This window comes from Aulonocara stuartgranti (assembly GCF_965226115.1).
Source record: "Aulonocara stuartgranti genome assembly, chromosome: 8".
Taxonomy (NCBI): domain Eukaryota; kingdom Metazoa; phylum Chordata; class Actinopteri; order Cichliformes; family Cichlidae; genus Aulonocara; species Aulonocara stuartgranti.
The window spans coordinates 7087023-7114291 of NC_138959.1; the positions used below are offsets into that span (position 1 = coordinate 7087023).

Sequence of the window (27269 nt, forward strand, 5' to 3'; positions counted from 1 at the left end):
CGGTGTCCTGCAGGTTTTTGATCTCACCCTGGGTCAACCCACCTGAATTGAATGATTAGTTCATTACCAGGTCTCTGGAGAACTTCAAGACATGTTGAGGAGGTAATTTAGCCATTTAAATCAGCTGTGTTGGGTCAAGGACACATCTAAAACCTACAGGACACCGGCTCTCAAGGCCTGGAAGTCCCTACCCCTGTTCTATGCTCTTGGCTTATGAACTAGATTGGTGAGTGTTTTCAGTAGTACTGACTGAAAGCTTCAAACGTTGGGTGTGGAGTGTGCAGTACTATGCATGTACTGCACTTTAGTTTCTTTTTCTTTTCTTTTTTTTAATCACCAGTGAAGTCACAGAAGAAATCATATGTCAGATGAACTGATGAGTTCTCCTCCCAGGGCATCGCATTATGTCTTTTTGTCAGATACCATTACACACGTCTATTAGCGCTGGTGCGTTGACGCCTTGTCTGTTTTCAGAGAGCTACACTGTCTGTTTTCAAAGGAGTGAGAGGAACCAGCAGTTTAATAATAATAATAATGGATTGCATTTATATAGCGCTTTTCTAGGCACCCAAAGCGCTTTACAATACCACTATTCATTCACTCTCACATTCACACACTGGTGAAGGCAAGCTACAGTTGTAGCCACAGCTACCCTGGGGCAGACTGACAGAAGCGAGGCTGCCATATCGCCATCGGCCCTTCTGGCCAACACCAGTAGGCGGTAGGGTAAAGTGTCTTGCCCAAGGACACAACGACCAGGACAGAGAGAGCAGGGGGATTGAACCGGCAACCCTCCGGTTACAGATGAGCTTCCCATTCCCCTGAGCAACGGTCGCCCGGTGGCATGATATCTGCATGTCCCTGTTCCATAACTTTGTGCTTCACCAAAGAACACCTCGTGAGTAACTTAGACTTACCAGTGGCTTTGACACAACTGCATTATATGATTCTACAGGAATAAGGACAGGCTGACAGTATAGTTGCTGCAAAAATAACTTGTCACTTTTTCACATGCCAGCGGCCCAATTGGCATAATTTTCACAGCTCTTTACAGTGTGATGGACACTCACACAACCTACAGTATGAAAGGAACCTTTTAGTTCTTTGAAAAAGTCTAAAATGACTAAAATGACTAAAATGAAGGTGTCTTGGATGTAAATGCAGCTAGTTTATACCTAAAAAGTCGAATAAGTAAATAAAGCACATTCTTTTGTATTTGTCCTGATTATTAACATGAACGGCCACAAAATTGTTAATTTATTTAGCAGGTAATTGATTGAGAGTAGCTTACCGGTAATTGTTTATTTTTGTTCAATATTTCAAAGCATTAAAACCAAGCCTGATCCTGACTGCTGGCAACTGCTATCAGAATACCAAGTTAGCTATTTTATATTCACACCAGTGTCTGCATACATGTGGAGAATTTCCATGCCGGGGAAAGCAACCGCTGCTCTGGCTGTTGTTTTTCACTCTCACAGTGACATTCCCCAGTGAATGGATGGACTGACTCCAGAGCCACAGAGGGATTGATGTGTGTGTCGGATTGTGTTTGGCATTTCTTCTATGAGTGCAATTGTTTCAATACTGATGTATTTATATTACAGCAGCCAATTTGCCCCCTTCCTAGCCATCATACAGGCTTCCTCAGGGACCGGTATCTGATAATGGCTTTTTGTCTCACCGTTGCGACTGCTATCTGGCGCGAGCATGTTCCTTGACCAGTTGGTTTTACAGTTCAGTCTGCTGGGAAATGGGCAGTCTGAGCTAGAACTGATTCACAAAATGGATGTTTACAGACAGCTGGCTGATGAGTGCGTGTGAAATTAAAAAAATAAAAATAAAACCAAAGTTCTCATAATTTGTGGGTTTTAGAGCAAAAGAGGAAAAGGGGGGGTATGAGTGATGGTAAGTGGTTGTTTATACTGGCTCTGTAATTACCACTCATTGTGAGAGGCTTTTTTCGTAAATAAAATGCTCTCTTGTGGTCATGACTGTGCTTTTTTTCTTGTTTAAACATTTCAAATGGTTAGAAAATCCTTGATTATATAAAAATTGTTGGGTATTGTGTTACTGCGGGGCTGACAGAGGTCAGGCGGGCTGCCTTTTGAGGCAGTGATGTAAACTGCACGTGTTGCCTGCAGGGCTGCTCTCTGCTGGGTCACGCCAGTGATGTTGCGCTCAATATCAGTAGTGCACTGATTGCAGGATCGAGCGACCAGGCTGAGGTCCTATCCTCTGTCAGAGGTCCATACGGTTTCTACAGCAGGTGAACAAACAGGAAAAGAAACAGAACAAAGAAGTCCAACTAAGCACTTTAATAGTGGATATATTCTGATCCTTGCAATCCATTATATTCAGTTATACCTGTCAGCCTACACTCTAAGAAATAGGGGCATTTCAGTCCTAACAGGTAGAGTTGACATGAATGTACCCCTAAGGTTAATTGTTGGGCATCAGCGTAACTATATCTACCTTTTCCACAAAGATTCTTGTGTCCCTAATGAAATGGTACATATTTGCAGCATTTGTTTAAATGTTTTAAGGTGCAGTAATGTGCCACATGCGCAAGGAATCTGGGTAAAATGTTAGCTGAATAGTGCTTCCTGCATTCAGATTGGTTTTATTTGAGGTGCTTTTGGAAGGGATACATTTAAACTCCAACTGAAAGGCACTCTCTTGAACTATAATCACATGTTTTTCCTTCTAATGGTGTGGTCATCTTTATCCTAAAGAAAATCCAACGTGTTCTGGCATATAAGACTTTGTAAAGGAGTATAAATATATTTCATGAACCGCTGGACCTTTCCTAGTGGTGGTCCTTTAATAGCAGACTTCCACTTGTGGAGTACCAATAATGGCAAATATCCACCTTGGATGAGAGTGGAATATAAAGAGCCCAAAACGGTTTTAACACAAAGCTAACAATTTTTATCATATTTAAATCAAATGTGCATAAACTGCACACAATAGCACAAATCACAGATAATATGAATGAATATCAAAATACAAACTGAGTTTATAAAACTGCAGTCAAATCTGAATCAGCCATTTACACCAAGATATTTAGTGTCAGGTGATTTATAAATCCAGAAATTCATAAATTCCTTTGGTTAAAACTCCGTTGTTTTGGCTCCTCTTTACATGGAAAGAGGGATGCGGTCAGTTACTGGAAGACAAGTAGAATAGATCCAGATTTTTCACAAACTCTGTTTAACATCCTGATTAAGGTTTGTAAGCTGAAACATGTTTTTTGGATTTTTTTGGCTAAACCTGAGCATGCGATGAGAATAAGGGCATTTAAATTTATATTTAATAAGAGGATGCCTTTGAATTCTTTGTTTTAATAATAATAATAATAATAATAATGGATTGCATTTATATAGCGCTTTTCAAGACCCTCAAAGCGCTTTACAATTCCACTATTCATTCACTCTCGCATTCACACACTGGTGAAGGCAAGCTACAGTTGTAGCCACAGCTGCCCTGGGGCAGACTGACAGAAGTGAGACTGCCATATCGCGCCATATCGGAAATGGCTTGAGACCTAGACTATTAGCAAAATGTAGCTGTTGTGTATGAAAGGTGTCCAATTAATAATGCATGTACAAATCCAGAGTGGAGCCATTTGGTAAGATCACACAGTAACCGTAGGATAATTTCCTCTCTCATCTTCTCTTCCTTTGCTATTGAGTCTGCAGTTATACCATTAATATTATAACACAGTGCTTTATTTAAAGTCCAGAAAAATATCTTATACTATGCTGTTTCTCCCTCCCATCCTGCAGGTGGCAGCATAGACAGCGACTGTGCCTTTGAAGGAGACTACAACGTGCCCCCTCTTTCAATGACTGAGGGCATGCAGCATATTCGCATAATGGAGGGCGTGTCACGCTCTCTGCCCTCCTCCCCGCTGCTCACCCATCAGACCATCAGTGTCAGGCTGCAGCCAATGAAGAAGCTCACAGGTAAGGATGCTGCAGGTGATAGAGGAGTCACTCAGAGTGCAGGATTTGAAGTTGTTGTCATTTTCTTTTTAAACCAGAGTTCAGGAAGAAAGCCACAGCCAATAGAGACATGGGCTAAATCTGGTTTAAATTTGCCTGTGGCTGTCCTCCCCCATAGACTCGGTGTACTAACACAGCCTCCCTTAGCCCTTCACTGTACCACTGTAGGCAGCTTAATCACAAAATCATGCATACTGAGTTAAAACTGATTTTACAAGACTAAGCAATGTTTCACCCCGATGCTTGCTGATAAGCAGTAATCATTTACTGTATTACTTGCCCCCCTAATTCTAAGTAGAAAGCAAGTGGAGCTGAGCTCGGGTTTCTGACAAACACTGTAATTTCCAATTGTTGTAATCGCCAAAGTCCTACCTAATTGACAGTGTCAAGAACAGATGATGGACTGCGAGCTGCGGTTGGCTCAGGCGTCCTTTATTGCTTTTTACCTCCTCCCACTAATCGTTTCCTTCCACAGTCATCACTGACATTCAGAAAATGTGGAAAATTGCCTCCCCTCTGTTTCCTCATCAACTGCTTTATGAGTCTGTGTTGTGTTCCCTCTACTATTGCAATGGGGAGAAGCAGTTGTTTTGGTACACAAGACGGTCTGGGCATCAAAGGTTACTGCTCTACTTGTGCTTTCAAAATGAGAATTGAAATATTGACAGCACAGCTTCACCCAGTATCTGTGCAGCCTCCACACAGAAGCAGAGTGGGTGTGGATGAGTTTAAAGCTCGACTCAGTAGTCACCACTAGGGTGCACCAATCTCCCAGCTACTTCAGATCATTAACCGTTTCTGGTATGCCGGGGGGAGCTGTGATTTTTACATCATACAGAATGATTTATGATCTCTCCAGGGTCATCCAAACTGTGGGTTTTAAAGGGGAAACGCACATCACATAACCACATCATTTTCTCCCATTTTAACTGGGTGTGCCACACTGCTGTAGAGGACTGTGTGTGGACGGATGGAGCAGAGGTTTCTTTTTCTTTCTTTCTTTTTTCTCGAGAATTAAATTTCAGAACAATCCGGCCAAATCACACTCTTCTCCCCACCTCCTCCCTCACTGTTCTGCTGTTTGAGGAGCATTTTGTGTGCTTTTCTTGGATTTGATGTTTTGTGGCTGATTCAGTCTGCTTCTAAAAGGCTTCTTTCATCTGCGTGAGTCGCAGCTAGTTTTTAGGACATCATACGAATCTGTAAATATGAATGTGTGTGTGTGAGAGAGAGAGTGTTTGTGTGTGTGTTTTTTTTTTCATTACAGCCAAGAATAGCTTGATTAATGATGCACGGCGCCGTCTCATTTGTACTATTCTTATTTTGTGGCTGACGTAGGGAGAGGTCTCTTTGCAGTGTTCTCACACATGTCATCATTTGGCTTGATGTATTACACCAGTCAGGTGCTGCTTGTTGTGTGTTTGGGGATTTTCAAACTTAGTGATGCTTTTTAAACAGATTTTTTTTCTATGGATTATGTTTCATAATTGACTCATTTCACTACACTTGTCACCTTAAGTGAACATGTGTTGTAACTTTCACTAGGATTAGCTTGTGCTTATCTGTATGGATTTGTGTCATATCTCTTATTGTCTGTCATAAGGTGGTGTCTATTTAAATGGTGAAGTCACGGAAAAAATATATAATTGCTTTAATCCAGATAAAGGTTTTTGCATTAAAAAGGGCTTATATATGGTATGTCCAGTGGTTATTCTTCAAATCACATGTCAGTATGACTTTACAGCACTTACAGGACCAAAACGGCCTGTCAGTGAAATGACAGCATGCACAAAAGCCCTCAAGTGCCCATTGTCCTTCAAGCCCTCAAAGACCTGCGTCTGCTCTCAAGTGTCATCCACCAGCAGACTGTATTTGAGCTCAGACTACCCAGCTTTGTCGCCCTTTAATTAATTCAACGCAGCACCACTTCCTCCACAGCTTGACGGTACTGAGCTTGTGTGCGGTGTTACAGTCACAGGCCTGAACCCCTCCCGTGCCACATATTGCAGAGGTGAGAGAAGGGAGTGCGCTAGAGAGCAAACAGCAGTAGGTCTAAAGGGCTAAAGCGCTTTGATCCCCCCCGGTGGTCTCCCCCAGTCACAGCTTCTATCTGCCCTTGTTTGTAGCTCCTGATTGGCCCTAGGGGGGCAGAATTGTGATGTTTGTGAAGACTTGAGTTATTCAACCTTGTAAAATAGCAATGAAATTTCTGACCTTTTCAGAGAATCCTTGACTTTCTGATTGAATCCCCTCTGCCTCCTTGAAGACTCTTGAAGGGGAACTTCTTAGACAGATTTTTGGAGTAGGAAGAGATGCAAACAGGCACTGCGTAGTCAGTTTTTCATGTAATCACTACTGGTTTTCTGTGGACTTGGAAGTAATGCCACAATTCTTCACCCTATTGGTCAAAAAAGTATGAAGGTACTTATGAGATGGAAAGATTAGCTGATACATTGAACAACATAGTCCCACATGTCGGTGGTTTCTAATCTTCTTACAATGCAGTGTTATGTCATGAAACCTTGTCTTGCTAAGTGGCATGCATTGTCATGACTTCCTTTTAGTTGTCTATATTAAGGAATAATCTATTTTAAACAAATGTGCACAGAAAGGTCTAGGTTATTGATGTTCGTTTAGTGAATTACTTAGAGTTTGGCATTGAGAGGTAATCCACTTGATGTATGAGTAAGGCACTGTGTGCTAAACTACAACTACTAAACGATAGGAAAGATTCTGCAGCAACTTAAGGAAAGAAAATAATCTACATTTTTGTTTTATCATTATAAACCAGTAACATCTTTAAAACCTGCTGAAAATGTTGGATCTCAGCACCTTTAGGCTGCTTTCTCTGTGTATATCTGATAACATCTACTGCTACGGTTGGCCACACTGAGTGTTAGATTACAGCAACCACTCAGTGCTTGTTCGTAGCAAGCAGTTTTACCTGTCTCCTCAATATTTGGTTTCAGCAACCACCACTAATACCATTGGCAGTCCTCGATGGCTTTGGTCTCCCTCACAAAACTTGCTCATGATTGGATCAAGGAACATGACAAAGAGCCCAAACCATTCAAATTCTTAAGAACCAAATCTGATAGAGAGTCCATGAAATGCACCACAATACTCCTGATCGCCTAAAAAGACTCTGTCGGTGGTTTTTATGTTGTGCCTGAATCCCTACACTATATAAAAGATAAATTTAGCCGCCATGGCATCACACACTGTTTTTAACTCAGTGTTGGCAAACATTGAGTTAAAATTCTCAACAAATGCCAGCAAGCTTGGTTAGAAAGCTACACCCATAATGGATCCACACAGACACACAAATCTGCTATTAGCGCTAAGTCATGAAAGTCCTATTATTTCACTCTTAAGGACTGAAGCAGAAACTTCTTGGATGATCTGTAGCTAATAGCAAACCATATAATTCCATTAAAACCTTCTAAAAAGCTTAGCAGCCGAAACATCACTTTAAATTGGAGAACGTGATGCCTACAACTCTCTGTTTCAGTTTCTCTTTCATAAACTGTGGCCATGAATATGTGGCCAACAAAAAAAGAAAGAAATAAGGATGGGGGGCAAATACTTTTTCACAGAACTATACTCTGGTTTCATTTTTAAGCCCTGAAGGTTGGAGCTTGTTTTAATGATATGTTTTGCATGAAAAAAATCTTGATAAAGTAACTAGTAACTGCAGCTGTCTGATAAATGCAGGGTAGTGGTAAATGCTTAAATACCAGTACCAGATATAAATACACTTAATGGTAGTACATTAAACCACTGACAGGGCTCATCTGTCCCTCATCTTCATGTGCGTTTGACAGATTTCGCGTCCACATTGTTTATGTTTTCTATTTTTAGTCCTCTGTTGTCTCAGAATTGGAGTGGCTCATTGTCGCACTTATCTCTTAGTGGCTGATTGTTATGAGCTGTAATCACTGATTGCTTATTTGTGCTTTAATAAACACCTCACTCAAGTGTCAGGCTCACCAGAGATGTCGCCCCAGCTGATTGATTGGCCCTGCTCCACTCAGAAACATTTAAGAGGAATTATTTCAACATCTCTCCCCAGATTACACTGCTTTCCCCTAATTAATGGCTACAATCAATACAATTACTGCCTCCCCATGGATTGCAGCATAAAAGTGGAAAATTGCATTTGGCCTTAAAACCTGAGAAAAGCCTTGATTTAATTATACAGCCTAATTTTTCACCCACTTTTGCTTCAATTATCACAGTGATATGAGTATATCTAAAATCTATTGTCTCTGTGGTGCTCACAATAATGGAGTAATATGTGAATAAGTGGGAATGCACTACACTTAGCTAACTTGTAAGCGGTCACTGATGTAGGCATGAGTAGTGGTCAGGGTTAACAAAGCACAGTGTGCAGGACTGCTTAGTCAGGTTTTACAGCTCATGGTGTGGGTGGTCTTAAAGAATCCGCATTAAAACAGTTGAGCAGTTGAGCTCTGCTAAATTGGCTACTTCTCACAAATGCTGCATCTCTGTTTTTGTTTTTTTGTCTTCTTTTAAATTTATTTTACAGTGGAATCGTTCAAAGAAAAGACACGCTCCCTTGTTGGGGGTTTTCCTGCAGAGATACAGCAGACTGCAATAAGATTATGGTGTATCTGAGTCATGCTCAGCAGAATCTTTTTTATTATTTTTTGAAGTATTTGGGGAATGTGGACGAGGCTAGCAGAGGAAAGCATGACACAAAAATAGTTCCGTTTGATTATAAAAGCAATTCGTGGCCACCTGCTGAGCTGTGAAAATATTGCAGGAAAGCCACAAGAAGTAGTTCAAACTACAATCCAGCCCCAAGAAGGCCTCTGGGTCCACCTCCAAGGCACAATGACCACCCCCACTAAGAAATGGGACTGATCAGTGGAAGCCAGAGAGAATCAAATTCACCCAATTGGTTTTTCAAGGAGGAATGATATCTCTCCAGACTAACGGGGTTTAGAAGTAAATTTCTATATTGAGTTGCACATAAATCATTTTTTGATTTCCAATTCATGAGGATAGTTTTCTTAGCGATGCATAAGGCAGTAGGAACTATGTGTGATGCATTTGCTTCTATATCTAATTCACTTGCATCACCTAAAATGCACAGTGGGTGAGGTTGGGATACAGCAATTGAACGATGTGAATGTGTCTTCACATGTCCTCTGCCAGAATCTCTGAACAGACGTACAAGACCATATAGCAAACATATAGTTCACTTTATATAAAACTACCTATGTGCAAGGCCCATTTGGAACATCCTTTGTCCTGTAAAGTGTGTTCTATGGAGAGCTTTGTGTCTAAAAATATCGATCTTCACTTTGATTTTGCTATCAGGAGGGAAATGGAAGTCATCCATTTTTGACTTTTTTGATTTTGAATTTGTGGGTACAGAGATTTAAATATTCTGTTCTGTGTTAAGTATTTCTAAGTTCAGTCAACTGGGGTTAAATATCACCTGTATGGTGGACCATAATTGGTGATATTCAAGAAATGTACTGTCGCTGACTTTGAACTTGTTCTTCTGTAGAGTTCTTGTCCAATTATGGGTTTTCTAATAAGCTTCATTTGATACATTTTAAAGCCTACAGCAATCTGTTGGCTAAGAAGTAGTAATAAAAATCTGGTAGTTCTAGACCATCATTATCTTTAGACTCGAGAAAATGTCAGATTAATTGAAACTGTTATTTGTAGCCCTAAAAGCATAATTAAACAGTAGCTAATAAATAACAGGTTTCACCTGATTAATTAATTTACCTGCCTCTGAGATTAAATGCCAGCTGATCTTCCAGCATCATATAGGAACAGATGTTTGAACATGCAATAATCCATCTGTAATTCTCTTACGTTTCACATATTTTATTTTATTTTTATTTTTTATATGAGCAGCTCTCGTGTGACGTCTCAATCTCTGTCTCTCTCTCCACCCATCCTTGGCCAGCCTCATGTCTTATTTGCATCTGGTATCCTCTGTGAATTTTTGAAATGAACACTGACATTTGGGACGTCTCAATCTCCACGCCTCCTTACCCAGCATTGCACCTTGAGAAAATCGTTCTTCAATTATCATCATTATTTCCTCCTTCCACTGTCCCAGCCACTGCCGACCCACCAAATCATTTGTTCCGCTGAAAGGGAAAATGTGACATTTTCAGATCCATTGTCGCAGCTGAAAAATAAGGAGTGAAGGTTAAGAGTAGAAAGGTGTAATTGAAATGTTTAAGTACGATGCCCTCAGGAAAAGCAGTGGCTGGATTAAATGCTGCAACAGAAGTACTTGACATATTTTAGTCACCGTCCAAATAGTCTGGCTTTCTTAGAGATGAGGTGCTGTGTCATTATGTGCAAACATCAGTTCTTCTGCACTGTGCCACAGTATGTCACATTAAAGTTACTTGAGGGGAGTCGAAATGTCCCTGTAGCTGCCTTTCGTTGAACTTACTTCAGATGAATGGTGGTGCACAACTGAAGGGGTAATACTTATAGTAGAAATATAATAGAAGTTTTTCTAAACTGAAACTGCTCTTATTTCCCAAAATTTGAGATTTCTGCTCCAAGTTCTTTTCTGCATTTTAATGAAAATGTAATGTTTGGTTGTGCTCAGACACGCTATGTGTATGGTAAGTGTAAAGCTATAGCTAACAGCAGGCCTGGGGACCCACCCAAAGGGCAAGAAACATAACAAACCCACAAGTGTTTTAAGTAGAATTCTTTGGTCTGAAAATCAAATCTGGAAGAAAAACAAGTGTATAGATGTGATTTTCTTTTCACAATTAAAAAAATGAGTGCTCAATGCTATAGTATTTCCAAACTAAATGAACCAGAAAATATTTTAGAGTAAAACAAAAAAAAGGAGGCAACTCTAACCCAAGTAAAATTGCCAAGTGACAGTTCTTTTATTTATTAGACAGAATTGTAAACTTTAAAGTTGTTGAGAAACTGTTCAGCGAGATGACACGCGAGCTAATCTAGAAACTGCAGCAGCAGCAGCCCGAAATCACCGTGGATTTACACTTTTATGAAAAAGCTCTGGCTGCTTCATTTTCAATCAAATGTTAGATACTTTAAAGCTTTGACTGAATTTGAGTTGAGATGGTTACTTTTTAATTTCCGGTAAGAAAAACTGCACTCTCCATTTTAAACCATTCCTGCATGCTATTTCTAATTCTTTAAGAAGGAAGCTAGTTGGGGCCCATCAAATATTTGTGCCCGGGGGTCTCTAAGATGATGATCTCGGCAGTTAACTTAGCTCAGCTTAATATAATGACTAGAAACAAAGAAAATGTGCTACCATGTTCTGTCACAAAAGCTTAATACTTAATGTGGTATATTGTTTGAGTATTTGTAGTAGTTGCGCTCCATTTCTTCCTCAGTGTCAGGTGGGATTTCCTGCAGCTCCCATGAGATAGCTAAAGAGGTGCATTTAAATAGGATAAAACCAGACCAGATGTTTCCACTCATAGCTAGGCTGTGCAGCCATTGGCTGTTGGTTTTTTTTATTTAGGCAGATATAACACCTCCTCTATTCACCCTGCTCACTCCCCCCCACCCCCAACAACAGCATCCAATACACACTCAACACAAGGCTCCAGCCTGTCTCTCTCAACCACCCAGGTTAGGAGGGAACTGAGGAGGATTAATGGCAAGAAGGCAGCGGGTCCAGATGGCATCAGCTCGAGGGTCGTCAGGTCCTGCGCGGACCAACTGTGTGGGGTGATGGAGCACCTCTTCAACCTGAGCCTGAGGTTGGGAAGAGTCCCACAGCTCTGGAAAACCTCCTGTGTTGTACCAGTGCCAAAGACTTCACGCCCCAAGGACCTCAACAGCTACAGGCCGGTGGCTCTGACATCCCACCTGATGAAGACCCTGGAGCGGTTGGTCCTGGCTCAGCTTCGGCGCCTAATAAGCTCATCACTGGACCCACTTCAGTTTGCCTACCAGCCTGGCATTGGAGCGGATGATGCCGTCATTCACCTCCTACATCGTTCCCTCGCTCACCTGGAGACCGCTGGAAGCACTGTGAGAATCATGTTCTTTGATTTCTCCAGTGCCTTCAACACCATTCTTCCCTCGGTTCTAAAGGACAAGCTGGTGAACTCTGGAGTGGACCATCACCTCACTACCTGGATCCTGGACTACCTCACCGACCGACCACAGTATGTGAGGACTCAGGGCTGTGTGTCGGACAGGGTCGTCTGCAGTACGGGGGCCCCACAGGGAACGGTTCTGGCTCCGTTCCTCTTCACCATCTACACTGCAGACTTCTCCCACAATTCCACCCAGTGCTTCCTGCAGAAGTTCTCTGATGACTCTGCAATAGTCGGCCTCATCACTGATGGGGACGACAAGGAGTACAGAGGTCTGACCCAAGACTTTGTGGACTGGTGCCAGCTGAACTACCTCCAGATCAACGCCAGTAAAACCAAGGAGCTGGTGGTAGACTTCCGCAGGCACAAGCATTCTCCACTGCAACCACTGAACATCCAAGGTATGGACATTGAGGCTGTGGACAGCTACAGGTACCTTGGTGTTCATCTGAACAATAGACTGGACTGGACTCATAACTCAGACGCCCTCTACAGGAAAGGGCAGAGCAGGCTGTACCTGCTGCGGAGACTCAGGTCGTTTGGAGTGGAGGGCCCACTCCTGAAGAAATTCTATGACTCTGTTGTGGCTTCTGCTATCTTTTATGGCGTGGTCTGCTGGGGCGGCAGCATCTCTGCTGGGGACAGGAAGAGACTGAACAGGGTGATCCGAAGGGCCAGCTCTGTTCTAGGATGCCCTCTGGACCCAGTGGAGGTGGTGAGTGACAGGAGAACGGCGGCTAAGCTGTCATCCCTGATGGACAACATCTCCCACCCCATGCAGCAGACTGTGACAGCACTGAGCAGCTCCTTCAGTGGGAGACTGCGGCACCCACGGTGTGGGACGGAGAGATTTCGCAGGTCTTTCCTCCCCACTGCTGTCAGACTCCATAATAAAGGCTTTAACTGATCAAGCACACACAGCCATACATATGCAATAATACTAAGTGCAATAATCCTTTCTGTCATCGTTGTATTTTTACTCAGTTGTATATAGTATTTGTATTTGTATTCTATTTTTATCTTATTGTATATTTATTTTATTTTATTCTACTGTATATAGTATTTTATTTTATTCTATTCTGTACAGTTGTGTACTGTATTTATTCTTATTGTATTCTAATTTTTGCCTCATAACTTTTGCACTGTCCACTTCCTGCTGTGACAAAACAAATTTCCCACGTGTGGGACTAATAAAGGTTATCTTATCTTATCTTATATAAGACGTGTATCAGGCTGATCGTTCTTTCTGCCCTTTTTTATGCACACATTAAAAAAATCAGTAAATCAAGTTCTGATTATGGCAATTTAAATTGGAAAGCAAAAAAGACTGATTTAAAAAAAAAAAAAAGAAGAAGAAGCTCACTTGAAAATGAGAAAACTCATAATATATTAATGATTGTTGAGGTGTTGCTTATTTTAATGTAAAGAAAAGGTAAAAGAAAGGTGAGGCTTAAAGTGAAAAATCTCAGATCCATCTTTCATCTATAAATATATCAGGTAAATAGAGGAAAGGACCACAGGGAAGACGAACTAGAAGTGGAAGGAATGATAAAAACAATAATATAATAATATTGAAAGAGCTGCACTGTCTGGTGTGGGAATAAAGATTATAGTTTATATCTTGAGGCTGAAGATGCCAGGCGTTCTGCAAGGATGTTTACACATAATATAAAGACAACATGCATTTCTAGAAGATTTATATCACTTCTTAAGTCTGTAAACTCCTGTGATGAATATCATAACTAACTGATTATGACTCTTTGCAGCAACAAAGTCTAGGCTATACATCTTTCCTGGTGCTTTCATTCCTTACACACTTTGGTAACCTTATTGGTTACATGTAAGTACAACTACTGTGCAACAGTCTCAAACCACCCCACACCAAAGTATTGAAGTCTCGAACAATAGTTTTCCAGGCTTTCTGTCTTTCAAAGTTTTTCTTTGGATATTGGCTGGCCTTTCCGTCACTTTCAGTCCAGTCCTTGTACCTAACCATTTTCAGATGAATGTAGTTTGGTTGTTAAGCCACTTAACACTGGCCTGTAAATGATTCAAGCATAAATAAGCACCTAATTCACAGGATGAATCAAATTTTATCTCAAATTAACTTTGAGCCTTTCACTGAAAACACATCTTTTGTATCCATTTGGTTTGTTGAATTTATTTTAAAAAAATAAAAAAAAAACTCAAGATGTGCGAATAATAATTTGAGAAAACCAAGACAAAGGAAGTGACAGGCATAAATAACTACAGCAGACGAGCAGTACTCGAAAGTCTCAACCTTAAGAAATAGGAAAAAAAGCTAGCAAAGACCTGCTTGAGCTGATAACTTTACTGTTTACTGAAACCTCCTCAGAAATGGCCTCAGGATTCTTAAGTCATTAGGGTGCAAAGACCAAAATATGCCAAATTGCACAAGGACCAGGCTTAAAATTAGTGAAAAGCAGCCACTGTCCAAAGAAGAAAATTTTTAAAGACCTACTAAATAACTAAAAGTCCCAATTTACAGAATGTCTTGTATTAAAAAAACAAAACAAAAAAAACCTAACACATGTTGGCTACTCGGTAGTAAAATATAAATGAGGGGTGGCTCAAGATTGTTGCACATTACTGTATGGGCAGTTGAAAAAGTCAAATAACAATAACTGAGAAGCACTAAGCCAAAGGTTTTCTCATTTGAAGTTTCTGAGTCCTCTCTGTCATTGCTGTGGTGGTGAGTGAGATAAAGAAGGCTGAGAATCACTGCTTTTCAGTAGCAAGTGAAGTTTGACCTGTGATCGTCGCACATTTTCTGGGCCTTTTGGTAAGACTTGCAAGGGGGTTAGGATTGTCACCCGAGGGAAATAACTGTGAGTGGAGGAGATTAATAAAAAACATTTAGAACAGGATGCTTACAGCCTAACGAAGCGCCCGACAAAAGCGAAGCTGGTACACAATAAACTTGCAGCCTCTTGAGTTTGGACATGAAACATGGCTGCAGCTGTACAAATAGAGTTTCAAGGGTAAAACAAGGACAGGCAGGAATGTCTTGGTCCAAAAGGAAAACAGTGTAGGTTTCATTGAAACCCATGTTACGATCAAATAATACCGTTCCTCCTTTTTCCCTCACCGCTTGTGATCTGATATGTCCCCGAAGCTCCGTCCACAAACGACAAAACTGTGTCCCTTTAATAATACCCTCCCTTTCTCCCTCCCTCTTTTTTTATGCCATTTTCTTTCCTGCCTCAATACCCACCCTTCTCCTCCTCCTCCACCTCCTTTTGCTCTGTGGTTGCTATGACAACAGCAGCACTGCACCATTCATCTGCTGGAGACCTGGACTCCTGTTCCTGTACAGAGAGTGTGCGCCTCTCACATCTATACATAACACGCTAAGCGCTAATGCAGTCACGGAGGCGATTGAAGAGCTCACCTCTCTGTGCTTACAGCAAAGGCTCCCTGTGCCGCTCGTATCGCTCTCTTCTTCTTCTTTTTTTTTTGTCCTCTCTTCATTTCTTTCTGGCGAAGGCTTTTGGTTACCTGTCAGCTTTTCACGTTGCTGCCATCGCAGAGGTTTCACCTTTGTGTCCCCCCTCCTTCTCTTTCCCCAGTGACACATTGACTGCTGCGTTCTTCCTTCTTCCTTCCCTTTTTCCTCCCCTCTCGTTTTCCTCCTCCTCTTCTCGCTCCTCCCGTCACTGCCATAGCTGCCCGGCTCCGTATCATTTACCGCAACTGAAGTGAGCAGGCAGCATCACCACTGAAACCTGTGGCGATTGCTTCAGAAGGGAAACCGGGGGGGAAGGTAGAAGGAGATCTCGTGTGCTTCTCCGCACTTCTCCTCCCCTGCTTCGCTTGCAGGCGTATTTTCTCGTACGCATTTTCCTTCTTTTCCTTCTTTTTCCTTGTTTTTCTTTTTTTTTCTTTTTCTTTTTGATGAGCTGGTCATCGTTCAGGGAGGAAGCAGGACTGCTTGTGTCGCTGGAAGGAGGGGAAGGAGGGGAGCTGGTGCCGTACTCCAGCCTTCAGGAATGCGAGATCTGGTTTGAGAATGGTGAGCCCAGCCACACCCTCTTTTGCTTGTTTCATTCCTCCATCTGTGCTCGCAAACTCTGTTTCACCCCCTCACCCAGCCTCCAACCCTCACCACTTGTCACCTGCTGCTCCACCTTTCCTTGCACGGAGCTCGTCTGCTGTGTGGCGCGGCCGCTGGTTCGAATGACGTTTGTAAAGACACGGGGCTAATGGGAGGAGTGCAGGAAAGTAATTTCTCTCTGTGAAATGATGCATTTGTCAAAGATGTGAACTCTAATCACAGTGTAGGCTCGAGGGCCTGTGAATCAACCAGAGTGTGATAATGTAAGTGTTTTTTCGTGGCGAGCTGGTCTGTTTCATGCGTCAGCGTGGGTGAGCATTCAATTGTCTTTGAGAGAGTGTGTGTGTGTGTATGTGTCTGATGGAGTGTGTGTGCGTGTCTAAAGCGCAAGCTGTGGGCGGCTAATGGTGCTTGTTCTTGTTGTTGTGTGTCTCACTTTTCCTTCCAGAGCGCAGCGTCATATGTAGCATATGGTTGCGTAAATGGGTTGAAGTTGGTGGGGAATAGTCCCCCTGCCCGCCCACCCCAAACCCCTCGCTAGGTAGTCGGCAGCAGCTTGTTGTTGTGTACGAGAATCACCTTGTCATGTGCTGGGACGTGGTTCCTCCCTCTTGCTGCAGGTTTCCTGCCTCCCTGCCTTATCCCAGGGGACTGCTAGCTGGTGTGTGAACGGAACAAAATGTCTCAATAACGTTGTCTGCCAGAAAAACATGAACACCTCATCACCAGCTGCTATTGCTGGTCTCAGGTGAATGGTTTTTGATGAGGCGCCTACAGCCGGTTTTCACACCACTTAGTATCACCACCTGGAGAGTGCTTTGATGAGCTTACCTTGTCAGCTGTCATTCAGGCTCTTATCATGCAATGACACTAAGAACTTCAATTTCAGGGTGGCTAAGTAGCCGTGTTTATTGTCTTCATGGTGGATCCCTCATGGGGTTATTTGAACTCGATGGAGCAGGGTGAAACGGGTCTCTTCCAGAGTAATGCAGTGCATCCCTCTGTGGTTATGACACAAGGACTTTTGTATTGTTTCCCTCTCTCTTATTAGATGTATTAGCTGGGTGATGGTTGCCTGACAGACGCTGCAAAGCCTTGAAAGTGCGAAGACGGGTATTCAACAGGTGCAGTGGAACACATATGCCACTTTAAGTCATGGTTGAGGCGGTTCTTGTGAGAATACCCACAGAAAATGTGTGATAGAGTATGTTTCTCAAGGTTATTTTAACCATTGCTTGAGTCATTCAAGTGTTTTGCAGTTTGTGTCAGTACCCGTATTTATTCGTGGGCCCATATTTTTTTTCCACAAGTCCTGACTTTAAACTGCAGGCTTCTGAATTGGTGTGGCACACTTACCTGTGTGTAAACTTCACTTACCTGTACCCGTTTGCAGTGTTTCAGAGGGATATTGATTTTATATAATTGCTCGATTTCCCTCCCCTCGTAAGACAAATGGTTTGTAAGCCAAAAAATGAGTTATGAAATAAACTGGGCAGATGTCTAAAATCCAACATCCGTGGGTCAGTTTACTGGCACCACAACCTGCACAGGAAATGTGACTGTGATGTTAATTTGCCTACTGGACTGTCAGTTTTATGAGTCTTTAGTAAGAGAGTAGCATTTGGATTCCACCTACCGTAGATTAAATAGGCAGCCTCCTGAGGGATCATACAGACAATATGTGCCATGCATAAAGTGACCAAACCACAGTAAACTAAGTGTGGGGTGAAACGTATGTTTTACAGATAAAGACCTGCTAATTCAGCTGTTGTTCGGTTTGAATATAATCTTTGGGGTTTGTTGTATTAACTGGGAGGTGAAACTCTTTGAGATTAAATATCTCTTTTGCAAGAGTCTCCAGATAGGGAGCATTAACCTAATTTGTTTAGAGGCAAGAGAAACAAGACATTCCAAAGAAAAACCATGGAAGCAGAACATCTGAGCCACCATGATAACCAGTGTTTAGCCCTGGTTTCGATAGCCAGACACATCTCTTTTTTTAAGCCAATCAAAAGTAAGACAGGAACAAAATCCCAGATAACCCGACACTTTGTCATTCTACCTACATGTGATACCACTGGCCTTTAAAAGCTCGCACTTTGTTCCTCATTCTCAAAGTTTATTAGTGAGATTTAATTATGTGTTGCATGCCGGACTAGTATTCTTGTGTATTAAAGTCCTTTTCTTTCTCAGTCGAACAGCAGTTGTCGAATAAGTAGAATTACTTATCAAGTGAGTCGGTGTTGCCCCTTCAGTAACAACTCCCTGGATTCTAGAATTACAGTCTTTTATTATGATTAGAGAAGAGGCAGTGAGCGCCGCCATTAGCAAGATGAAGTCATCCTTTTGATCCCCACTCCGACCAAGCTCTTTAAAGTCGGCTTCCAGTGTGTGTACCAGGTAACAACCTACAATTAGAAATCTCCCCAAAAGCTTTCAAAACAGCTACAGTAATATGACGCAGCTAAAGAAGTGCAACCCAGACAGAGACAGCTTTAGCAATAACAGGCTTGGCTTTAACTTTCCTTTTTTTTTTTGTAATTTAAGTAATTAAAAAAATATTAGGTTCTCTAATTGTAGGCAGAAAGGTCCCGCTGACATTCAGTATGTCTCCTGGCATCAAATGGCTGTTGTGAAAATTTCAAAGCAAGTTTGCAAGAAGTAAGACGAAGACAAAGAGCTTCATTGTTGTTGCTCACAGAAAGGCCGTCCTTGGCAAAGTGTTTGACTTTGTTGATCGTGGTGTCTCTGAAAGTTTCAGTTTCTTTATGTTTTATTTGTGACAATGACTTTTGCATTTTATTTAACCACCATCATTCCAGCCAGTAACATTAAAACTGTGTAGCTGACTGCTGTTATGCTGATGAGATCCAGTTTTTATGTTGCAGTTTTTACATTTACTGATCTGAACAAATTGATGCTTAAAGGAGAAATATTCTTTAAAACTTAGACAGGAAAGCAGGAACAGAGCGGGAGAATGCAGGAAATTGGGTGGAGTTGAATCCAGGCCCTACAGTAGCCTTCAGCAACATGGGCCACCATCTAGATGAGCTACACCGTTGTACTGATGTCAGATCAATTTTAAGCTACTTAAACATTCTATTCATGGGGTCGTTAAGTGGTTGGAGACTTTGAAAAGGTCAATTATTGTTTTAAAAACACAAATTTCTTTGGTTTCCTGGTATAAAATAAGGGATAGACATTGGAAAAAATGAAATAAACTAACAGGGAAAGAAAACACTGATGTCCAAGTGGGCCAGAATCTTACAATTTCACAATCCCTAAAAAATGATGAGAGGCAGCAGAAAGATTCAATAAATATTTTGATATCAAACCAAACTGACGACAGAATTAACATCTATTTTTTTCTACGCCTAGAATAAAAAGTCTTTTCTCAAAATCACTCTATTCCCTTTTCTGTCTTTTTATCCTTGAGCATTTTTGAAGTGAAAAGGTTTCATTTTGTGGAACCAGAAGAGCATACTTGTTTTGTATTTATGAGCAATACCAAGGCTTGAGTTTTTCTTTTAATTTTACTCTCTAAACATCCAATCTTTCTTGAAATCCTGTTAACATATTTTTCTGTGTTAGTGGCACCAAATGTGGAATTTCTATTCAGTGTTTTTCTTTCTTAATTTTAATCCTCCTCTGTGTAGCACAGCAAGCGGCTGCATCTTGCAAGAGAGGCTTTACAAATGAAGTTACTATCTTATGACTATTACTGTGGTTTTTACTTACGTTTAGTTTTATCTAGGTATTTAGCCGTACCTTCTGGAATAGAAGAGGGAAAAAAAACCTGTATTGTGGAGAAGAGAAACCCGCAGTGTACTATTAATAGCAATGATAATGATTTGCTTACAAAACAGAGCAGTGGGTTACATATACCACCTCACTGCTTTCTGCGAATACCGCTGGTGAAGAGCTGAGCAAACACTTCTCTGTGAGATGCTCACACAAATACACAGAGACCTAAAGAAGTGTGTTATTGTATGTGTGTCCATGCGTATCCAAACCCTTACGGACTATTGCACAGGACTCCACAGTGACACCAGGCGCAGTATTAACATTCACTACTTGTCTGTCTGCTGTTAACTTATTTGCTCAGTCATTTCAGGGTCCTGAACCCCTACCAGGCGTTTGTCTGGATCACAGCTCCGACTTTCTACCCTTACTGTCAGTCTCCTAACTATGTGTATGGGATTACATGAGGGCCACAATTGATTACAGCTTCTATCTGACATGAAAGACATTTGGGGAGCTTTGATGGTCATTTTATGTCGTCCTAAAGACAGTGACACATTATCAGAATCATCTCAATCAGAACAGCTTAAAACTGGAAGCATGGATCAGTAATCAAATCTGTTTTCTTTGTAGTGTTTATTTTAGCTTCCTAATTACATAACAAGAGCAAAAGCATCCGACCCTCACTGATTTTTCACAAAGACAAGGGTGTGGTTCTCAAGTAGTGTCTGTGTGAGGTTATAAATATCTCCACTAGGGGACCAACTCCAGCTGGGACAAAGGTCAAGACACCCTTGCTATTATTAGTACACTGCATCAAGTGGTGTCCTTGGCAATTGTGCTCCTCTCACTTTCCCGGAGTGCCTGATATTTGACTTTACCTTGCTGCTTTCCTCAGGAGTGCAGTCCTCTCTGGTCTCCTGCTGGGAGAGGGTATGCCAAACGTTCATGGTCACTCCTCTGTATCAACCTGCTGTGGAAGGAGAATGTACACATTTTAGACCAGCCAATAAAGGATTAAAAAAATGCTGCTCGGAGCAAATAAATAAGGTATTTGAATTTATTGGTAACAATACATTAAACAGCATCCTATGGATTTTGAAAGGATTCCATTTTGGAGACTCAATTAAAAGATTATCATGCTGTTACATAATAATATAATGATAAAGTGACATGTGAACAATGGAATCGTGCACAAACAACATGTTGAGCTGGTTAAAACATTGTAGAAAATCCTGTCTGTGAAACGAGGACAAACAATCTGAACAGGAAGTGCATCTATTTGGCAACGTCTGCAGAAAGAGCATTTTTCTTGGCATCTTTTCTTGCCACTGATTTTTGGTTGTTCAAGAATGGTAAGCAGGGACCAGCAGCCAATCAGGCAGGAACCCCCCTCTCTACAGGTTTTCTTGATCCACACGAAAACCTCGCTTAAGGAAGGTCCTACACGGGCAGTTCCTATATTTGAAACATGCACAAAGATGTGGGTGACCCTAAAAGGACCCTCAAGTTCCTGCTGTAAAAACAGCCTTTGCTCCACGGTGCCTTTGACTCACATCATGTTTGGCCACTAAAGCTCAGTCTTAACTTGAGATCATCCTTTGTGTGGGGATTACCAACTTTGTCCCTCTGCTTTTAAAAGGCAGTAACCTAAAACGGCTCCAAATTCTTTCTATAAGTCTTAGATTTAGGTTAACCCACTCATGCGTTGTTGTGCATTTGATATCACTTGATTTAGTGCTGTTGGTTTAATCCAAGCCCAATAAGGTTATGTGAAACGTTGAATTAACAGCTCTTTGGGTTAAGGAAAGCTCAGTTAATGAGCCTTCTTAGGAAATCAGCCCCTCCCGCCTTCCTCTTAAAATTCCGGCTGTGCCTCACCTTGCTCCACTAATCCTCCCAAGGCCTGTAATGATAGATACACATTTGAGTGTGTGCAGACACTCGCACACAGACACTTGCACGCATACATTAAAAGTACAAAAAAATAAAACAAACAGGGGAGGCAGCCGAGCTAATGGACTCGCACATGCTACTGACTGTCGGCAGCCTCCGTGTTGCACGGCAACATCTGGTCTGTATTGTTTTGTTTAACAAGTCAACAAGAGAAGCACACAAAATCATCTGCGGTCTGTGAGCCGGATTATTAAATGCACACTGGGCACAAGTCTTCGGGTCATTCATGGAGACTGGTGAAATAAATATAAAACTGCATCTCTCTGCTACTTCAGGACTGCAATGCTTTTGAACTCAGTTGCTATATGTTGAATAGAATGAATTACTAAACTCTTCATCTTCAAAATTACCCAAACATATCCACTTCATTGCAAACCTTTTAACTTCATAAGCCTAATTGTGGGCAGTTGTCTTTGCTGCTCCAAAGATTAACATCAAAAACATTGTTAATCTTTTCTGAAACGCCTCATATGGGCATAAAAGGACTGCTAGATCACATTATGTGTGATAAGATTGCATAAAATGATAAATTATCAATCAAAATTAAACTTCATTCAACTTCAGGCTGCTATAAATGCTTTGTTTCTGTCTTAAAAAAATCTTCTTGGATCTGTGTGATGTTAGAGAGAGAAGTTATCCTTAATATGGTGGGCAGCTCTAGCTATGAGAAGAAAAGCCCCACCCATCTGCTACGACAGCCAATCAGAAGAACACTTAATGGGAGAAAAGGACTTGTTTCAGATAGGGGATGAACGGAGGGGCTGCACCATTATTTTGAGCTATGAATCATGAGCACAACAGGTCCCCTGCAAAAGTTCATTAAGTAACACTTAACAGTCAGCTTGACTCTTCAGTATCATCATTTTTTAAAATATTGAAATGTGATATTGATGTGACTGTATTGCTCTATGAAAGCACTCAAAAAAAAAAGTCAAAGCTTCATTATTGTTCCAGATTGAGATCACATCATCTCTTTTTGGGTCAGAGCACAAAGGATCAGAGCTGCCATTGCAGCAGTTTGCATCTTTAAAAGCTGAATTCCTTGAATTGAGATGTGTGGAGGACGCGGTGCTGTAAAGCAGCTGAGATTTGTCAATACAAAGAGGTTGTTTGATTGCATTTGAGCAAAAGCTGGGAGCTTTTAGTGCCGTTGAAGTCAGCTTCTGTCTGCGTTACCACCACCCTAAAAAGATGGACAACTCTTCCTTTCCCTGTGCTCTGCTGTTGCCATAGTGACTGGGCCGGCGTGCTCAGTTTCTATAAAGCTCTGCTTAGGTTGCAGACAGCCGGGCAATGTATGTCCTCACCGCTGGTCTGTACGTGAGTGTGTATGTTAATTTGTGGGCGCCCGTGTCTTTGTCTGAGTGGGTGCCTGAGGTCGTATGCAACTGACACAGTGGTAGAGACGCTGCGATGTCTCCTTTCGCTCGCTTATCATTCACTTATCTGCAGCAAATGAGAAAATGTGCATTGCATATTGGAGCTTCCAATTCATATTCAGATCTTGTCATTTATTTGTTGAAAGCCCAGGTTGTGTCTGAGGGGACTGCCATGTTGAAAAGAAGCTTTCCTCTTTCATATGCACAACACCGTGTGAATTTGAATCACAATATTGACGTGCTTTCTGTTTTGTTGATGACTTCGCCAAAGGCTGTGTGTCTGTGCTGACAGTCTTGGGAATAGATATGAGCTTTTTAAATTTTTCACAATGTCCTTTAGCACCAGTGTTTCTGTGGATCCCTCCCTTCGCCCTCTCTTTTCTTACTCTAATCTCACATATACACTTGCATACATGTCGCATGCATATTCATATTCGAACCCGCACACCCAGAGCATGTAAGACATATCTATTTCACGGCCACGTGCATCTGCACATGCAGACAAGATATATTTATTCATAAGCTCATTAGAGGAGTGGATTTGCCTGCTGCCATCCATCACACTGTCACCCATCCTCAGCCTGGCACACACTGACAACAGAACTGCAGGAGAGAAGTCCATGGGATTTAGTCTCCTGGAACCAGAGCTATAGAGGGGATTTACTCCAATAGACAGCGTTTCCCTTCCCTATTTTGTAGAGGTGAGATCAGGGAGACTACAAACAAAAGAAATGGTAATCTTCTTTTCACTGTAGTTTATCCCAAAATTGATATTCTGGGAGGAGAATGCCTTTAGTCTCTCAGTGCAATCAGTGTCAAGGCATCGCAGGAAACCTTTGGTACCGTAAATGATTTAAAATGTAAAACAGTTGAAATATATGGGGGAACTTTGTGTTCATGCTCTTGCGAACACACTGCCTCCACTGTCAGACTGTCACACTCTCCTTCCAGCTTGTTACAGGTTATAGTGCAAGCTGTTGCAAGCTTGTCAGTGCAGGTGCAAGAGCGCCTTCAGGAAATCGGACAGGACTGTAGGTTGAAATGGAAGCATAAAAATACAAGCTTTGGCGTCTTTTTCTGCTATTGCACATTCATTTTTTTAACCTAACCAAGTGAACTTTTCAATATCGTTAAATAGACGAGAGGGGCAAAACAGAAAACATGCTCCAGCCCTAACCCAAATTGTGTACAGTTAGGAAAGTGTCCCTACCTGTCTTCCTGTTTGAAAGTTAAAAGCTCCATCAACCAAAATAATTCTTACTTGGCTCCTCAGATAACAAGTAGTACGTGTACAACCTTCACACCAATATGAGCAGAATCTTTTCACACATCTTTTGTGTGAAGGTCAAAACTCGACATAATCTATTGATGGGTAACAAAAAAATGACCAAATAGGAGATGAGAATACGATAAATACATTTTATGTAATTGTATTGTAGCTAATTTATATTTAGTTACATCCATCCATCCATCCATCCATTTTCATCCGCTTTGTCCGGGGCCGGGTCGCGGGGGCAGCAGCCTAAGCAAAGAGGCCCAGACCTCCCTCTCCCCAGCCACCTCCTCCAGCTTATCCGGGGGAATACCAAGGCGTTCCCAGGCCAGCCGAGAGATATAATCTCTCCAGCGTGTCCTGGGTCTGCCCCGGGGCCTCCTCCCGGTGGGACATGCCTGGAACACCTCACCCAGGAGGCGCCCAGGGGGCATCCTTGTCAGATGCCCGAACCACCTCAGCTGGCTCCTTTCGATGTGGAGCAGCAGCTGCTCTACTCTGAGCCCCTCCTGGATGGCCGAACTTCTCACCCTATCTCTAAGGGAGAGGCCAGCCACCCTTAGTTACATATAATAATAATAATAATAATAATAATAATAATATGTAATATGATTTTAATGCATTTTAAAATTATTAGTATTTTGTTTTCCTGACACATATGTTCGTATCACATCATTAATTAAGTTTATATTTATTTACTAACTCACAGTTAGTGGACTCTAAACTCATAAAACACTGGCCAAAAACAGAAAAGCTTGTAAGTTTGTCTGTCATGGCGTTTCATTAAACCGTGGATGACTCTGGAGTCTTCTAGTCCTGGCGATCACTTGTATTTGTTCATTGTGGCATCTGTGCTGGATAACCTCCTAGATTTGGTATTTAACAGAGTCCTGTCCAGGCCATACTAACACAGTGCTGACAGTGATTATGGCATATAAACACTTGTACTTTATGCACATGCACATAACTCTGAAGTGGCACTTAATTTTCTTTGCCAGGCAGAATTCGTTTTCATTTGTTTTAACTTTGGATTTGTTTGTGAGCAGAGTATGTCAAATTGTGACAACAGATTGCAGTAGATTGGTGCACAATAAGATCATGAGAAAAGGGAACAAGTTGTTAGTGCCTGGTGCAGGCCTGGATCAAGGTACAAACCTTATTTTTTTTTATTTCTTGGAATTTTAAGTTGTTTTTAGTCATGCCTGAAGCATGATTTTTTCGTTACTCTTATGCTGGCTAAAATGCCCTAGCAACTTCTTTGCTTGGATTGACATGGCATTTGTTGCAGACATATTAGCAGAAAATAACTGTAATAACTTTGATACATTATTTATTTTTATCTAAAATTTGACTTTGTCTAATACAACCTGATTAGGGACCTAATATTAACTAATTAGTACAAGTAGTAGTATCATTTTTGTGGTAAAATACCATGGTGTCATTAGCAATACTGCACTATTAATTTACAAAGTTGGAGGGCCACTGTCTGAACCCATCTATATTATTCTCTCTTCTACTGAGTATTGAAGTTAATTAAAACGTACAACATGCATTGTCATTACAGGTGAAGTAGCCTTAAAGCAGTTTCCACCAACAATGTTTAAAATGAGAGTAACGCGTCTGCTGTACTGAACACCTCTGAGGAACAGAAATTAACAATGAAATTAAATATTCTTCCTTTTTCATGTTTGCTTGCATATTTTACACAATGCTGTAGAGCGAGTAGGAATATTCCAACGATGGAATATGTAATGTGATACTTGAATTAAAACAGAAAAAGTTCTTGCAGGGTTTTAAGATAATATCTACACTGCATGAAAACTAAATGGAAGGTATGGACCACCTGCACATTTCACTGAGAGGAGCTGCTCAGCCATGAAAATCCATGCCATGAAGCTCCTGGTGCAGTTTCTATACAGATGTTAATGCTAGAGGAGCTTTGGAAATCTGCAGTTATCGAGTCAGCAGAGCATTAGCAACTTTGTAGCATTTCATTGCAGTAACTCAAAGTGGTGCTAAGTAGTTTGTATGGCCCCTACATGCTTGTATGCATGCCTGACAAGATCAGGGCATGCTCCTAATGAGATGACAGTGTCCTGGGGGCTCTCCTCCCAGTTTGGACAGGGGCTCTGAGCTCCTGGACAGTCTGAGGTGAAACCTGGCAGCATCTGATGTGTCCCAGAGGTGTTCTATTGGATTGTGGTCAGGCAGAGTTTGGGGGAGAGTCAGTGGTATCAGTTCTTTCATCCTTCAGGGACTGCCTGCATACTCCCTCCACATAAGGTATTGTCATGCACCATAAGGAACTCAGGACCTACTGCATTAGTGTAGTTCTGATTATAGGGCCAAGGATTTTATCCCAATACCTAATGGGAGTCAGGGTGCTGCTGCCTAGCCTCTAGAGATCTGTATGTCCCTCCATAGATATGCCTCCCTAGACCCACAACCAAACCAGTTATGTTGAACGATGCTACAGGCAGCATGAAGTTCTCCACAGTGCCCGCAGACTCTTTCACATCTGTCTCATATGCTCAGAGTGAACCTCTCTCATCTGTGAAAAGAAGAGTGCGCCAGTGGTGGATTTATCAATTCTGGTAGTGTATGGGAAATGCTAATCTGGCTCCACGATGTCAGGCAGGGAGCTCATGCTCATGCTCTTGAGCACTCCTTCTTGCTCTTGACACTGTGGTGGGATTCACAGCAAACCTTCTGGCATTGGCATGCATTTATGTGCCATCCTGGACA

General features: G+C 41.7%; 1 protein-coding gene and 1 long non-coding RNA gene across 9 annotated transcripts in view; one reads left to right on the top strand and one right to left on the bottom strand.

Moving 5' to 3' along the window:
• The window catches only part of tanc2b (tetratricopeptide repeat, ankyrin repeat and coiled-coil containing 2b), a 184689-nt gene that overhangs the window by 97487 nt on the left and 59933 nt on the right, over positions 1–27269 (top strand). For 7 of the 8 annotated variants that reach the window (XM_082544448.1, XM_082544450.1, XM_082544451.1 and 4 more), the window contains one exon: positions 3786–3965. In XM_082544448.1, the coding sequence (XP_082400574.1) occupies positions 3786–3965 (180 nt within the window). Of the gene's footprint in view, positions 1–181; positions 227–3785; positions 3966–27269 lie in introns of those variants that run through there. The other variant, XM_082544454.1, reaches the window with a different exon arrangement.
• Positions 1–27269, bottom strand: part of LOC309713108 — a 147392-nt gene that overhangs the window by 23526 nt on the left and 96597 nt on the right. The gene's annotated exons all lie outside the window — the stretch shown is intronic.